Genomic DNA, 16,917 nt, shown 5'->3' with positions numbered 1-16,917 from the left:
ACCTGATCGAAGTGGACCTGCTTATGCAGGGGAGTTGGACTAGATGATCTCTAAAGGTCCCTTCCATTCTACGATTCTATGATTGCATAAGGTAACTCGGTGACTACAACTTTTCTCCTCCAGCCTCTGTAGAAGAAAACATAAACTTCAGGAATAAGTTGAGATCTCATTTTTAACTATTCCAGGAATACTGGAGAAACTACTGAAAGCTCTTGAGTTACAGATTAAGTCACTTAGATATAATAAATGTTATTTACACTTTTTTTTTCTAATCTTGTACTTAACCGAGCTACTATGAGAAACATTCAAGTAATATAAGATTATGGGAATACAAAGTGATCACAGACTCATCTAGATTTCATATACCATATTTTGTAACTTCTGTCCATGCAAAAAGCCTAACCAAAACCTTTCCTTGGACTAATTCCAAATGTTATATTATTTGAAAGCGTCAATGTCTTTAAATAAAAATACAGCAGCACAAAATGTGTGGTTCATGCATTACAAATGGCAGATGACAAAAAACATCAGTGCACAAGACATTGCTATAACTTGTTAGGTATTTTCATACACTACTATAAGTTATGAAATCCTGAAGAATTAAACACTTTAAAAACATTGCAGATTGATACATTGCAGAAAATCCTTCAAACTATTGTATAAGGTTTCTGAAGTTTGTCCAGGAACATATTATCTGAGTCAGCTAATTTACTTGTTATATCCCTATGTGCTACATCAGTTATTTCATTTCTGTATGCTTCAGCCTTTTATTTTATTCTACTATACACATTTTCTACAGTATTCAAACAGATATAATGTTGTTCAAAAAGAAATAGACAAAAAGAGAACAATCAGATCAATTGAGAAAGGTGTAATCTTAAACTGGAAAACACCTGACTTTGTTAAGCTCCTTAGTTGTACATAGACATCCAGATTATTGTAGAGATAAATACATTTGTCTCAGAAAATAAGCTTCCTGACACATATTGCACACACTAAAGATGTGAACTATTTCATCTCAGAACAGGAAGATGAGCATAACAATCTGAAGCCTTGCACAGGAGAATCTCTTGGTGTCAACAGTCCTATTTTTTCCCATGTAGAAGAGTATAATTCAGGTAGACTAAAACTGAGGTTCTTAGTCCCAAGCCAACTCCTGAATTACTCAAACTTAACCTCATCTTGATATTTTATTGGTAGTAACAGAGTATTCCTTCTATTTATAAATTTACATCTCTGTCACTACTAAAAATTCAACATACAGGTACATCTTAGAAGCGGACTGCTTTAAGCAGAAAAGAAATTGGTAAATGAACTACAGGAAAGGAAATTCTTAGGATATCCTTAAACATAGTATTTACTAACAAACCTTATTTTGATTGAGAGAATCATTCCTTAGTCTCTGTTTGTTCTTCTGCAATTTACTGGGCATCATCTTTCCCGTTCTGAAGTCAAAACTGCTGAGATCAACAGTGTTTCCCAGGTATCTTGCCAACTGAGGCTTGCTTCTGAACTTCTTACCACTTGGACTAAAAAGAAGAAAACACTTTAGTATGTTTTGTTGTACAAGAGGATACAATCTTGACTTCTTATAACAGGTTTTATACCTTGTTAAATAGCTAAAATTTTCCATTATCTTTATGTGGCATGTTCATTGATATGTTGATTGGTGATGGCATACCTGCCCAGTCTCTGCATATCTGCTCCCATCCTTTCCACAGGGTTTAATGTCTGTGTCAAGCTGCTGGGCGCTGGGGTACACTCCACCTTGGGAAGTTGGGTCAGCAGTAAATCTAAATCAAGCACTACTGTAAGTATAAATGTTAGACTGTGGCCAAGTGCAGGACCCTCTCTGCACAAATGCAAGGTTTAAAGTGACTGCTAGCTGAGGCCAACCTAGACTCAACAGAACCCTTCTTGGCTGTCAGCAAGGCATTGAACAGATGTGCAGCACTAGGATTTGAGGTGATGTGACATCTCTTAGCTATTCTGACTTGCGGAAACAAACTCTATAACTCAAAGAGTTATAAAGAAGGTATGGACAATGTGGAAAGCTGGTTTACAGATGGAAGCAGCTATATTCTGCAAGGGAGAAGATACGCCGGGTATGCAGTCACAACCAGTCAAGAGGTAATAGAATCAAGATCACTACCTACAGGAACCTCTGCACAAAAGGCAGAAATAATTGCCCTTACCCGTGATTTGGAGTTAGCACGAGGCAGAGCTATTAACATTTATACAAACTCCAAGTATGCCTTTGGAGTTGTCCATGCTCATGGAGCAATTTGGAAGGAAAGAGGCCTTTTAACCTCTCAAGGGAAGCACATTAAATATGCTGAAGAAATTTTGAAACTACTTGATGCCATACAACTCCCTGAGAAGGTGGCTATTATGCATATGAGGGCACACCAAAAAGTAAGCTCAGAGTTGGAAAGAGGAAATGAGCTGGCAGACAGAGAGGCAAAACAGGCTGCAAAAGGAGAGGTAAGGTTTGAGGGAGCCTTGATTCCAGATGGACAAATCTCCCTTGAAGGTAAGCCAAATTATACTAAAGAGGATAAGAAATTGATCACAGATCTAGAGGGCACATATAATGAGGAAGGATGGGCCATTACCCCACAAGGAAAATTAGTCGTTCCCACTTACTATGGCCTTTAGTGAGAGAAGAACACAAAAAGGGAAACTGGGGGGGCTGAGGCTCTGCACAGACATCTAATCAGGCAAATTATAGCTAAGAATTTATATAGTACTGTAAAACAAGTAACTCGCCAGTGCGATCTTTGCCTCCAAACTAATCCAAAGAACACTCCTAAACCGGAGTTGGGCCAAATTGGTAGGGGAAATGGGCCTGGGCAGCAATGGCAAATTGATTTTTCAGAACTTCCAAGGAAAGGGGGGTACCGGTACCTGTTGGTGTTAACTGACACCTTTTCAGGTTGGCCAGAGGCATTTCCCATGAAGACAGCAAAAGTACAGGAAGTAACAAGAGTATTAACACAAGAAATAATACCATGTTTTGGAGTACCAGCAACCATGTCCTCGGATAGGGGGCCACATTTCATCTCTAAAATAGTGCACTAGATTAGTCGATGTTTGGGTATAGATTGGCAGCTCCATACCCTGTATCAACCTCAATCAAGTGGACAGGTCGAAAAAATGAATCATTTGATTAAGTAACATTGTGAAATTGGGACAAGAGGCCAACTTAACATGGCCTCAGGCCCTACCTTTGGCTCTATTACATATTCGAACTAAACCAAGAGCCAAGGAAGGACTCAGCCCTTTCGAAATCCTATACGGGCGACCCTATATGATCCAGAGAGGAATATCTGCAGAGGCAGGAGATGAAATCATGGCTTCCTACATGATAGCATTAAGCAAACAACTAAACAAAATTGGAAAATATGTAGCTGGAACCAGGAGTAGGGGACTTGATGCACCAGTACATAACATTCAACCTGGAGATTATATCTATGTTAAGTCTCTTGCAGAGAAAACTTTGGAGCCTCAGTGGGAAGGTCCGTTCCAAGTTATCCTTACAACATACACTGCAGTTAAAATCAAGGAGCAAAACGCATGGATTCATCATGAAAGACAGCTCCAGGAGGACAATGGATATCTGAATCTCAAGGACCATTGAAACTGAAACCGCGGAGACAACAGAATGAGGAGTAACTTTATTTATTCGATTTGTTTAATAGTGTTTTGCCTAGGGACCCTTGCTGCCTGGAAAGACAATGCATATGTGCAAATTGCGCAGGCAGCTGGGCAGGCCTTAAACATATCCAACTGCTGGATATGTACAGCCCTTCCCAGGAGTAAGATGGAGATGCCCCTTTTTGGAATTACAGTGGCATATGCGAATTGGAGTTGGCCCTATAGTCCTTTAAATAATTCCACAACCCGTAAAGGAGAAAATATTCAATGGAAAGGGGCAAAAGCATGTTTACCTGGTCAAACCCCAGCAAAACTCCCTAATGGACAGACTCTATGTTGGGGTACAGCTAATATGATGTCAAACATTCCAACTCAATTACATAGCTGCAAAGACAATATAATTGATGATAATACAAATCTTAAGTTTGAAATACAGAGTCTGGGAAAGGCCATAATTATCTCCAGAAGTGATGCGGGTGCCCCAGACTTAGGAAACTTCAATGTAAATTACACGGCTTCAAATTGGAGTCTATGTTTTAACACTTGTAAGGGAGATCCCTGCAAGAATTATGCAATTCCATGAGGATGCCCACCACCAGTAATCACAGGATTAGTAGGAAACTATACATTTGATTGTAGGCACAGATGTAGCTTGGACCAGCCAGCTTGAATAAAGATGGTAGGGATAAGTTAATGCAGCTGGCATGCTACTTCAGAAACAGGTGCTGCAAGTTAATCAATTGGGCCCTGGGTGATCTCATGGGCAGAAGCAGCATATAAGGAGGTAGCTAGCAAAGGAAGGGTGGCTTTGAGTCAACTCTGGTGGTTGTACTATGTTGCCCCTGTATGTGCATTACTTAGACTCTCTACGTCTTCAAGTGAATATTGCCTGCACTACTACAACATTTGGTGACCCTGACGTGATACGCTGAATTGGTTGGATTAAGAACCCTTGGCAGAAAAGCACTTGGATTCCTGCTTGAAAAGGCAAGTGATCTGAGTAAATTGATATAATGGGAAAAATGATAAGCAAAGAGGAAAATCCTATTGACACCCTCCAGCATATCCTTGCTGAGAAAGGATTCAATTATGAAAGAGAGGATTTGCTAAGACTTGTAAGATGGGGACAGGAAGTAGGTCTCTTTGCTTCCCCCCAAGAAGTATATGAAAAGGGACACTGGGAAAACCTAGGAGACATGTTGAATAATGTTATCGGCTTGTGTAAATCGGTATCATCTATTATACACCAGCTAGAAGCTGAGCGTGCTGCAGTTGCTGCTATGAAAGCAGAAGCTGCTATACCATCTGTGTTCCTGGTAGATGCTAAAAGGTTCTTTGGAGGTGGTGACTTTATAGTACCATCGGCTCCACCTCTAGAAGAAAATACTAAGAGACTCTTTGGAGGGGATAATGTTGTAATACCCTTGGCTCCACCTCTAGAAGAGGAGAGCATGGATGTGAGCCCACCTCCCCCAGAACCCCCTAGAGCACCGTTCCAGGAGCCGAATACGTGTATTGCTTCTCTTCCCCTCCCACCCACCCTTCACCATCCTGCCCCATCCCATCCTTCTGCTATGTCTGAAGGAGTACCTGGCAGAGAACGAAAGGTATGTTTTACAAATGACAATGTGGATATGCCATTGCCCCTGAGCTCATCAATCCCTGAGTGTATTCCTCTGCCATCATCACCCCCAACATCTAGTGAAGTTGAAGATCAACAAAGACAATTATTAAAGGAAGAATTAATACGACACGGAGAAGATATGAAACAGACTTTGGCCCATTTGGAGGAACTGATGGAAAAACTAAAAGCAACAGCTAATCAACTGTTGGAACGAATAAATGAATTAACCAAACCAAAGATTAAAGTTTCATCCCCACAGGTGCTCAGAGACCCCCGAACAGATGACTATGATCCGGCTAAGAAATGGAGAGGCATCATACGTGATGTGCTAATCGAAGGAGAATTTATTCCACAAGCCTTTCCAGTAATAGTAGCACAAAGAAAATGACAATGGGCACCTTTGGATTGGAAGTTGGTAAGGGAAGGCCAGAAAGCTGTAATGCAATATGGCTTGTCCAACCCATATGTTCAAACGTTATTGGATCATATTTTTGCCAGTGGATTGATGACTCCATTTGACTGCCGGAAGCTAGCAGAAACTTTCCTGAAGCCCACTCAGGTAGGTATTACTATGGGAGTCTGAATGGGGAAAAAAGAGTTGATGTGGCAGTAGTAGAAAATATGGACTTACAACAGGGAGATCCACGGCGAGTTGTCACAGCAGATATGATGTTGGGTAGAGGACCGTTTGCTGACCCTCAGGTACAAGCCCGACTGAATGAAGCTATTTTGCAGCAAACACAAACACTGGCTCGTCAAGCATTTAAGATTGTTCCTGACATGGGGGTGCCAGTTCCCTCATATACAACTATTATACAGAAACCTAATGAGCCTTTTATGACCTTTTTAGATCATCTAAGAGCAGCTCTGGATCGTATACCAAACATGTCAACTGAAGTAAAGGCAGAAATAGGGTTACACTTAGCAGTTGCTAATGCTAACCATGACTGCAAAAAGATCCTGCAGGCTCTCCCGCGGACAGCAGCTTTGGTCGACATGATAGAAGCCTGCTCTAGGGTAGGATCGTCAGCACATATAGCTGAAGCTATGGCAACAGCATTGAAACCTTTAGTTCAACCTCACAAAGGAAATCAGAGGCCAAAATGCTTTAACTGTGGAAAAATAGGACACGTGAAAAATCAATGTCGGTCCAGACCATTGGTATGGACAAACAGCTCCGCCAGACCATCTGGGTCCAACAGCAGATTCCATGGCAATTGTTACAGATGTGGCAAGTTTGGCCATAGAGCCACTGAGTGCTGCTCTCGAGTGGCCAGACATACAATGCCTAAGGGAAATGGGTTGGAGAGTGCGATGACACAAAAACGCCCTTCAACATCAACAGCTGCCTGGATGGCCTCAGATCAGCCACTGCAGGAAGCACAGGAGTGGATGTGGAAACAGCAGTAGATGTAACCATCCACAACACGGAGGTAACAGTTATCTCATCTAACGCTAACGGACCCCTTGGCTATGATTTAAATGCTTTGCTTTTAGGACGGTCATCGGCCTCTCGACAGGGTATTTTTGTGTTCCCCAGTGTAATTCATGTGGATTATGAAGGAAATATTGGAATAATGGTTAAAGTTTGGCAGTCGCCAGTTCGTATACCTAAAGGAACTAAAATAGGTCAATTAGTTCCTTTCAGAGCTAAAGTTCCTTTTACAGGAAGTCGTAAGCATCGAGATGGTGGTTTTGGATCCACTGGAGTACCTGAGGTAAGACTGGCAATGCCACTTTCACAGGGAAAGCCCACTCAGACGGTTGTATTCCAACATCCAAATGGTGAACACATGGTTGGGTGCAACACATTACTGGATACGGGAGCAGATGTTACTATTGTTCCATTATCCTATTGGCCAAAAAGCTGACCTTTAGAGAATTTAGACACCCCTGTTGTTGGAGTAGGAGGAATACAGATGACAAAAATTAGCACAGACCTGATTTCGGTATGCATACAGGGTGAAGAGAATAGATGTGTGCAAATTAGGCCCTATGTAATGAATACTTCAGTTTGGCTTTTAGGTAGAGACGCCTTAAGCCAAATGGGCTTTCGTTTGTCAAATGAAAATTTTTAATGGCGGCCATTGATGGGCGGCCATTGATGGGCGACCAATCCTGAAGTTAACCTGGCTTACAGATAAACCAGTTTGGATTGATCAATGGCTGCTAAGCAAAGAAAAGCTCGCCCACATTCATGAATTAGTAAATGAACAATTAGAGAAAGGTCATATTAAGCCATCCACCAGTCCATGGAATACACCAATTTTTACTATCCCTAAAAAATCGGGGAAGTGGAGGCTGTTACATGATTTAAGAGCTGTTAATGCAGTGATGCAGGACATGGGTGCTTTACAGCCAGGATTACCCTCTCCTGCAATGCTTCCAAAAGAGTGGCCCCTGTTGGTGATTGACCTAAAGGACTGTTTTTTCACAATTCCCTTACATGAGGATGACAGTGAGAAGCTTGCTTTTACAGTACCATCGATTAACAAACAAGAGCCAGCAAAACGATATCAATGGACTGTTTTACCTCAGGGAATGAAGAACTCGCCAACTATTTGTCAAACTTATGTTGCCTGGGCGCTGGCACCTCTGCGCAAAAAATACCCCCGTGTCTTATTTTACCATTATATGGATGATATCTTGATTGCAGGAAAAGACCTGGACCAGCATCGCATTCTACAAGAAGTGAACCGGCGGTTAAGCTTCTCTGGGTTGGTGATCGCGCCAGAGAAGGTATAAATGCACGCCTCTTGGAAATATTTAGGTAATATCACCGATGCGTGCATTTATCCTCAGAAGGTGGCAATTAAAACAGATATTGCTAACTTAACAGATGTTCAAAAGCTAATAGGTGATATCCAATGGGTATGAACCATATGTGGCATCACGAATGAGGATCTTGCGCCACTAATGCCTTTGTTAAAGGGCTCAGTAGAGGCTGATAGTGTGTGAAAACTGTCTCGGCAGCAAATCCAAGCAATAGAAAAAATAGGAAACAAGATAGTCAATAACTACAGTCACTGATATGATCCTGACTTGTCAATTAACATTGCTGTGATAAGTCAAAACCAGCATGTAATGGCAGTCTTGATGCAATGGGATTCAGTAGCGAAAGACCCATTGAGGATCTTGGAGTGGATATTTTTGCCATATAATTTGCAAAAAACAATTACCACAAGGCTTGAGGAAATTGCAAAAATAATAGTTAAGGCCAGGAAACGGCTGCTGGAAATAGCAGGGATTGAGGCAGATGTCATTTTCGTTCCTCTCACAGATGAGTTCTTGAACTGGGCACTGCAACAATCTGATGAATTACAGTGGGCCTTATTGTCATATCCAGGAGCTATAAATAATCATTATCCGGCCCATAAATTGTTTTCTGTTAAATTTCAAATGGAAGACCGGCTGTTGAGATCAGCAGTACCCGTTAAAGGCCTGACTGTTTTTACCGACGCAAGTAAGATCCAAGCCAAAGCAGGAGTGGTTTGGTGGGAGAATGGAAAATGGCAAAATCTAACTGTTCACTCCCCAGGCAGTTCAGTTCAACTGCTGGAGTTAATGGCTGTAGTTAAAACTTTCGAGAAATGGCCAGACGTCCCATTAAACATCATCTCTGATTCCCTCTATGTGGTCGATGCCGTCACTCAATTAGAGAGAGCATTGTTGAAAGAAATCTCTAATCAGAATTTGTATAACTTATTTCTGTGACTCTGGCATCAGATAACTGAACGTCAAACTGCTTATTATATTGGACATATTCGAAGCCATTCGGGCTTAAAAGATGGCCTATCAGTTGGCAATGAAATTGTTGACAAGATAGTGGCAGCTCCTTTATTGATACCTACGGGGCCAATAATTGACAAATTTTCTCAAGCCTGAAGATCACACGATTTTTTTCATCAAAGTGCGAAAATGCTGGCAAAGCAGTTTGACCTGACCATATCAGATGCTCAGGGTATAGTTTCCACATGCCCTGCATGCCAGAATCAAATCAGCCTAGGAGTAGGAGTCAATCCCAGGGGTCTGGCACCATTAGGTATATGGCAATCAGATATCACTGTCTATGCTCCTTTTGGACGATTTAAACGTATACATGTTACTATTGATACTTATTCAGTCATGGTTTGGGCCACAGCCTTAAGCAGTGACAGTTCTCGAGATGTCATAAGACATTGGAGGAGTTGCTTTGCAGTCCTTGGTGTTCCAAGAGAGATAAAAACTGATAATGGCTCGGGATACATAGCCAGTAGAACACGTAAGTTTCTAAACTTATGGGGTGTTAAACATACTACTGGAATCCCAGGAAATTCCACCGGTCAAGCCATTATTGAACATACACATCAAACCTTAAAAGGCCTGCTAGAAAAACAAAAAAATGGGGGAAGAGGGGGTAAGCCCTCAAGACAGACTAATGAAAGCCCTTTATACAATGAATCATCTCAGAATTGTGGCAAACCGGAATGAACCACCGGCATTAACACACTTTGCCCAAATGAGTCGGGATTTGGATTTTACTGACAAACCTAAAGTTTGGTATAAGAATCCCACTACTGGAGAGTGGCAAGGACCTGCAGATCTGTTAATGTGGGGAAGAGGCTATGCTTGTGTCATTACAGATCAAGGTCCCCGATGGATTCCGGCAAAATGGATCAAGCCACATCAACAGAAAGGACTTAATGACTGTAAGACCAATGAAAAAAAAAAAACAATCTTGAGGAAAGAACCAAGTGATCCACCCTCAATCCATCACTCTATTAAAATGTAAACCCTCGCAACTGTGGCACTACATACGCTGCTATAAATTCCTCCAGCTATCTTTATTGCATTAAAATTGAAGAACTTATGATGACCACTGGGAGCTTGAAAACAAAAATGGTGTATTTTCTACAGATGAAGAGATACTTCCATCTTACAGATAATGCTCACAAATCAGCATGCTAAAGGATCTGAAGAGAAGTCCAGAACTACATCAGGAAAAAGAAATATGAGTGGAGCTACCGAGAACTCATCCCTTCCTGACAGTGTGTGTCCTTCCTAGCAACACATATCAGATGATGTTTATTTTGAGTTTATGGATTTCTGTATTGTATTGTTCAGTGATGTAGCTGTTATTGACCTTTTGTTGTAAACTCATGGCCATGGGTAAAAATATTTATGTTTTCTTCATGTACCTTTAATTTTGAAATGTGTTGCTAAAGGCTGGCTGGTTCAAAAAAGAAAAAGGGGGGAATTGTAGGCACAGATGTAGCTTGGACCAGCCAGCTTGAATAAAGATGGTAGGGGTAAGTTAATGCAGCTGGCATGCTACTTCAGAAACAGGTGCTACAAGTTAATCAATTGGGTCCTGGGTGATCTCAGAAGCAGCATATAAGGAGGTAGCTAGCAAAGGAAGGGTGGCTTTGAGTCAACTCTGGTGGTTGTACTACGTTGCCTGTGTATGTCTCTGCACGTGTATTACTTAGATTCTCTACGTCTTTGAGTGAATATTGCCTGCACTACTACAACATTTGATTGCATTCCAAAGGGACTATGGTGGTTGTGTGGAGAGGGGAAAGCTAGAAAGACGCTACCAAGAAGGTGGACTGGAGAATGCACTCTGGGATACAGGTATACAACTACTCAAACCCACCCCCAGGCATACTGAGAACTTCCTGGAGGAGACATACAAGGGAATTAAATCCCTTGGTTGAAAGACCAACCACCTTTCATAGTTTTTCATGATGGTTCCTCCCATGGTTAGGGGTAAGTGAATTAGAAAAGGCTATAAACAATATATCAGCTAGCATAGAGGCATTTCAAAATGATACCAGGGATGCTGTTCAAAGTGTGAAATGTGTTCCCTTGATTTGTGTCAATGTGGATCAACGAATATGGATGATAATTTTTTGTAGCTTTATTTGTTCCTGTGTAACTTGTTCTTGCTTTTCGTAACGGCAGCTTGACAAGTGTCTGGGAAGACTAGCTTGAACCAGGTTTTGATAAGGAGGGTGTTTCTGCTTCTTGTAATGGCAGCTTGGCAGATGTTTTGGGGAGGTTAGCTTGAACCAGTTTTGCAGAGATATACACACGGAGGTCGCCTGGGGGACACCGTGAGGAAGACTACTGACTTCCTCCAAGACCACCTAAAGAGGGTGAAAAAGACCCCCAAGATGGAACAAAGCATGCGCAAGAAGGAGAGGACCCCTTCCCAGAAATGATTAACATTTTCCAGCCCCTTCGAGGAAAAGTCATGAATACGTATAAGGCCTATCCTACTTAACGGCAAACTCGGGGTGTGATGGGTGTGCGTCCTGATAGAGCAGAGGCACCCAGTGCTGTTTGCTTGCTCTTATTCATCCAATAAATTCCTAAATTCAACCGGAATCCTGTTCGGGGACACTTCATTTATCACAAAAGGATACAGACGGAAGTCTGTTCCTTAAGCAATGTGGTCCGACAGAGCCGCATGGCATTAGATCTAATACTGGCTAAAGAAGGAGGAGTGTGTATGGTGATAAATCAGAGCTGCTGTGCATATATTAATCAAGAAAAAGAAATTGAAACAGATTTAGAAGATATGTGGAAACAAACAAGAATTTTTCACCAGGTAACTCAAGACGATACATCATGGGGATTTCAAGAGTTATGGAATAAATTAACTTCATGGTTACCTAACTTTGCTTGGTTGAAACAACTTTTTGTGGCAACAATTCTGATAATTATAACTTTGCTATTCACCATTGATGTAGAGCTTTATACTAACATGTACTAATAAACCTTATACCAACTTATCACAATAGTATAAAGCTTATTTTTCATATGGGACAAAATTCACACAAGCTGTGAAAAGGTCACGCTTATCTCCTCACACAATACCTCCGGGGTCCTCCAACTTCCTTGAGAGCAGAAAATGGTTCTGCAAGGGACCAAGGGATATCTAAAGTTGTGCAAAAATCAGGGATGAGAAAGCCTCAGGACTTATCAGCCTTCATCTCCCAAGGCCCCAAAGACCATCACAGACTATCACCAGGAGAAAAGGTGAAAGGAAGAAAAGACCTAATTTACATGCGAAATCGGGGACAGGTTGTGTCTTTGTCTAGGCAGATAATGTCATCATATGATTTTGTAACTTTGTAACAAATATAAGTCAAGCAAGTTGCCGAGTCGGGTGCGTACATTTGTGGTGGAGCGATCCCCCATGCGCCCGGCGCCGAATAAACATACCTTCTTTATAACTCTTTGAGTTATAGGTTGATTCCGCAAGTCAATTCAGTTACTAAGGCTGGTGAGCAATGCCAGTTAAGTAACTGAGCAAAAAGCAAGCAGCAAGCAAGATAATGCAGAATATGAAACAGGTCCAAAGCTGCAATTGTGCAAATAGAGCTCACCATAACAAATGAAATCACTTGTAAGAAAGTTATTTAAATAATCTTCATTTAGAATTATTATTACCTAAAGTCCCAGCTGATGCTTTTGAGTAACATCGGCAAATATCTCATTTCCAGTTATCCTAAGAAAGTGGTATTTCTACCCATCTTTACATCACAGAACTTTCTATCCCCTCATCTCTACTTTGTTCTCAAGCATCCCGAACATATACACACACATTGTGCACACTGTAGTAAACACACATTTAATCGATGCATATTTTCACTGACCTCACTGGGGATCCCTGTAGACATACTAACCTGACTGCATGCCTGTCATGGTTTAGGCCCATCAGAGAACAAAAGACCTCAATTAGCCTCAAGTACCAAAGACCTGAGGATTGCCAAAGGGCAGGGAGAGCTTAATTGCCACTTAAGGTCCAGGACAAAACAGACCAGACTACTCAGCTTGGGGAAGAAAACAGAATATAATTTAATGCAACACCAACCAAAGCACAACCATAAAACCCCAAAACACAATCAACATAAAACAACACAGAGTGGTACAACGATGAAGACTCCAACTAGCCCTTTAAGACCATCTTCTCGGGCTCAGAGTCCTGATCCCGGTGTCTTTACCTCCTCCTCACCCGCTGAATGGCCCGGGGGGGCAGGGAATGGGGGTTTCAGTCAGTCTATTCCTGATAGCTTCTGCCATTTGTCTCTCCCCAGGGCAGGTGGGCTCTGCACCAGTCCTCCCTGCATGTCCGTGGAGTACCTCACACACACGGCAGCCCTGCATGGGCTGCTCCGATGTGCATTCATCCCAAAAGCTGCAGCTCCTTTCTGCCTCTCGTGTGGGTCTGCATGCTCTCCAGCACAACCTGTGCTATGGCCGCCTCCTCACACAGTCCCTCGCTCATCCGGGTGCACTCACATGGAGCTGCTGGTGGCGCTCAGTCCAGCCATTGCCCTGCATGGGTTGCAGGGATATAGCCTGCATTCTCACCATGGCTTGCAGAGGGGTCTCTGGTCTGGTGCTCCTCCTTCCTTCCTCCTTCTCTGACTGTAGGGTCTGCATGGTTACCTCCATCTTGTATCACTCTTACACCTCCTCCCAAGCACTTCAAATTCCCATCCCTAAATAGTGATCACAGAGGCGTCAGATTGGCCCAGCCGGGCCGGAGGTGGGTCTGAATCCAGGAGCCGGGGGAGAGTCCAAGAACTTTTTATTGGGTCTTCACTGCAAACCCCTCTCCCTGTTACCAAGCAAAAGCTGCTCCTTGCTAAACCATGACAATGCCCTGTGTGCAAGTAAGTCATGGCTAATAGACACCTTACTGACAAGAAGCTATGTATTTTGTTTCACCGTAAGGGACCATGACCTCATGCCTTCAGACTTAAAAGCTTGGCAGAAAACCAAGGATCAAGAACTGCTATGTAAAACCAGTTTGTGATAGTCTGCCAGTATAAACAGCCATGAAAAGGGTTAGGGTTAGGGTTATGTGCAGTCAACAGACCCTTGGAATAATGCAAATTTCTATCCAACAAAACAAGGCAAGTGTCAAAATCCTCTCAACTCCTGAAACCCAAAAGGCTAACTGAGCTCAGAGAGTTTTTCATGCCACTTCCTTTCTGCAGAAAACTATTGAAGATTTTTGTATTCTTCACTTTTCCAAAGTGTTTTTTTTTATTTAACACCTCGAGGCAAGAACTTCCCCACAGAAGGGTATGTATTGAATTCTGGAAAAAATAGTTAATTAAGCCAAACATTTTTCCAAGTCATTTAAATAAATTCAGAAATATGGAAAGACATAATTAACAAAAGGTAAAGGGTGGGAGGGATGAGTGTGGGAGGGAAAGAAAAAAACCCATCACACCTATATACACACACATCCCACCACAAAACTATTTTCTGTTTCTCATAAACCAAGAATTGAAGATGTGCTATAAGCCAAACTAAACACAACACCAGTTTTATTTTAGATAGTAGAGATTAACACCCTGATTTGTTACTGGTATGAAAAATTCTGTGCTGAAGGTCGGAGATAGAGCAAAGTTTTTGTGGGGCAAGTAAGTTTGCTATTAAAATAAACTTGTCATTTATCCAAGCATCTATAAGAAAAGTTCAGGATAAAATCTCATCAAGAATTGCTGGCTGCCTGTCCCTGCTTCTTAACAGAGTAGAAAGGCTGAATTTACTGACTAAACCCTTCTGTTAGGAATTCTCTTCCCAGCTTTCCAAATGAACATAAAACACTGACTGAAAAGAAGAAAAAAAATTACTATAAGTAAACCCCGAAGTTGGTGTCAATATTTTTTTTTAATTAAAACCTATATACACTAGGTCATTTTTATCCCATAGCTAACTAGTAAAAGGATATAGGAATTTGACATCCTACATCTTCTTTTAACTGTCCTGATTTCAGCTTGGTTAATTTTCTTCTTAGTAGATGGCAGAGGGCTGTGTTTTGGATTTATTGGGAGAATAATGTTCATAACACACTGATGGTTTAGTTGTTCCTAAGTAGGGCTTATCCTAAGTGGACTTCTCAGTTTCTTCTGCCCTGTCAGTGAGTAGGCTTGGGGTGCACCAGGACCTGGGAGGAAGCATGGCCAGGACAGCTGACTGAAACTAGCCAAAGGGCTATTCCATACCATAGGACATCATGGGCAGTGTAGAAACTGGGGAGTTGGCCAGGAGGAGCTGATTACTGCTTGGGCATTAGTCAGCAGGTGAGGAGCAATTGCATTGGGCATTACTTGTCTTTTCTTGGGTTTTATTTCTCTCTCTTTTTGTTATATTCCTTTTCATTACTGTCATGGGCTTGTGCGGAGATGCTTTTTGCTTGGTAACGGGGGAGAGGGATGCAGTGTTGGTCCCAGTAAGCAGTTCTCAAAATTTCCCCCAGCTCTGAGGTGGACCCGCCTCCAGCCCAGCTGGGCCAATCTGATGCCTCTGCCATCATTATTTAAGAAGGGGAAGCTGAGCCAGGAGAGGAACAAGATGGAGGTGATTATGTGAGCCCCACAGTCAGAGAAGGAAGGAGGAGCACTGGACCAGAGAATCCTCTGCAGCCTATGGTGAGAATGCAGCTGTGCCCCTGTACCCCGTGAAGGACAATGGCAGGACTGAGAGCCATCAGCAGTTCTGGCTGAGTGTGCCCAGATGGGCAGGAGAGGGGGAGGAGGTGGCCATGGCACAGGCCATGCTGGAGAGCCTGCGGGCTGCAGAGACCCACACGAGAGGTAGAGAGAAGCTGCAGCCTTTGGGATGAACACACATCAGAGTGGCCTGGGCAGGGATGCCCGGCATGTGAAGGACCCCACACTGGAGCAGGAAGGACCAGTAAGGAGCCAACCTGCCTTGAGGAGAGACAAGTGGCAGGAGCCATTGGGAAAGGACTGACTGAAACCTCCATTCCTTGTCCCCCTGTGCTGCTCAGGGGGAAGAAGGCAAAGACACTGGGATCAAGGCTCTGAGCCCAGGAAGAGGGGAGGGATGAGGGGAAGGTGGTCTTAAAGCCATCAGGAAAGGACTGACTGAAACCCCTATTCCCTGTTCCCCTGTGCCATTCAGGGGGGATGGGGCAAAGACACTGGGATCAGGACTCTGAGCCTGGGAAGAGGGGAGGGATGGGGGGAAGGTGGTCTTAAAAGGGCTGGTTGTGCTCTTCATCATTGTGCCACTGTTGTTTTGTTTGTTATGTTTTTGGATGTTGGTGGATTAAATTAATTTCCATTTTCTTCCCCAAGTTGAGTAGTCTTGTCTGTTTTACCTGGGACCATAAGTGGCAAGTAAGCCCTTCCTGTCCTTGGGGATTTTCATTAAGCCCTTGGTACTTTTCCCCTTCCCAGTGGGAGGGGGAGGAATGAATGAGCGGCTGATCATAGTCCTTTATTTCTAGATGGGCCTAAACCACGACAATTACATTTATTGTTATTAAATAGTTAAATATTTTATTGTAATATTTTATTTAATTTTAGTTATTAGACTGTTTATATCTCAACCCTTGAGTTTTACATTTTGTCCCCCTGATTCTCCTCCCCATCCTACTGGGAGAGGGGAGAGTGAACGAGCAGCTGCATGGTGCTTAGTTATCACATTTGGGTTAACCCACAACACATCTTTGTACCAAAGATGAAACATGCTTTCATTTTCCCCATATCACCATCTTCTGTTGTTCTGTAAGAAGCTAATTGACAGCGTCGTCAAGACAGCACTCTTTTTATTCGCTTTCCCCTTCAGGTTCTGTGGAGCAGTTATCAGCCTAGCTTCACTAA

The 16,917-nt window shown here is 42.5% G+C and overlaps 1 protein-coding gene across 4 annotated transcripts in view; it reads right to left on the bottom strand.

The window, feature by feature from the left end:
• Positions 1-16,917, bottom strand: part of LOC133628481 (methyl-CpG-binding domain protein 2-like) — a 129,942-nt gene that overhangs the window by 91,285 nt on the left and 21,740 nt on the right. For 3 of the 4 annotated variants that reach the window (XM_062016689.1, XM_062016688.1, XM_062016691.1), the window contains one exon: positions 1,370-1,529. In XM_062016689.1, the coding sequence (XP_061872673.1) occupies positions 1,370-1,529 (160 nt within the window). Of the gene's footprint in view, positions 1-1,369; positions 1,530-1,681; positions 1,792-16,917 lie in introns of those variants that run through there. The other variant, XM_062016692.1, reaches the window with a different exon arrangement.

Source organism: Colius striatus, chromosome W (assembly GCF_028858725.1).
Source record: "Colius striatus isolate bColStr4 chromosome W, bColStr4.1.hap1, whole genome shotgun sequence".
NCBI lineage: Eukaryota > Metazoa > Chordata > Aves > Coliiformes > Coliidae > Colius > Colius striatus.
This window is presented reverse-complemented; position numbering and strand designations above follow the sequence as displayed.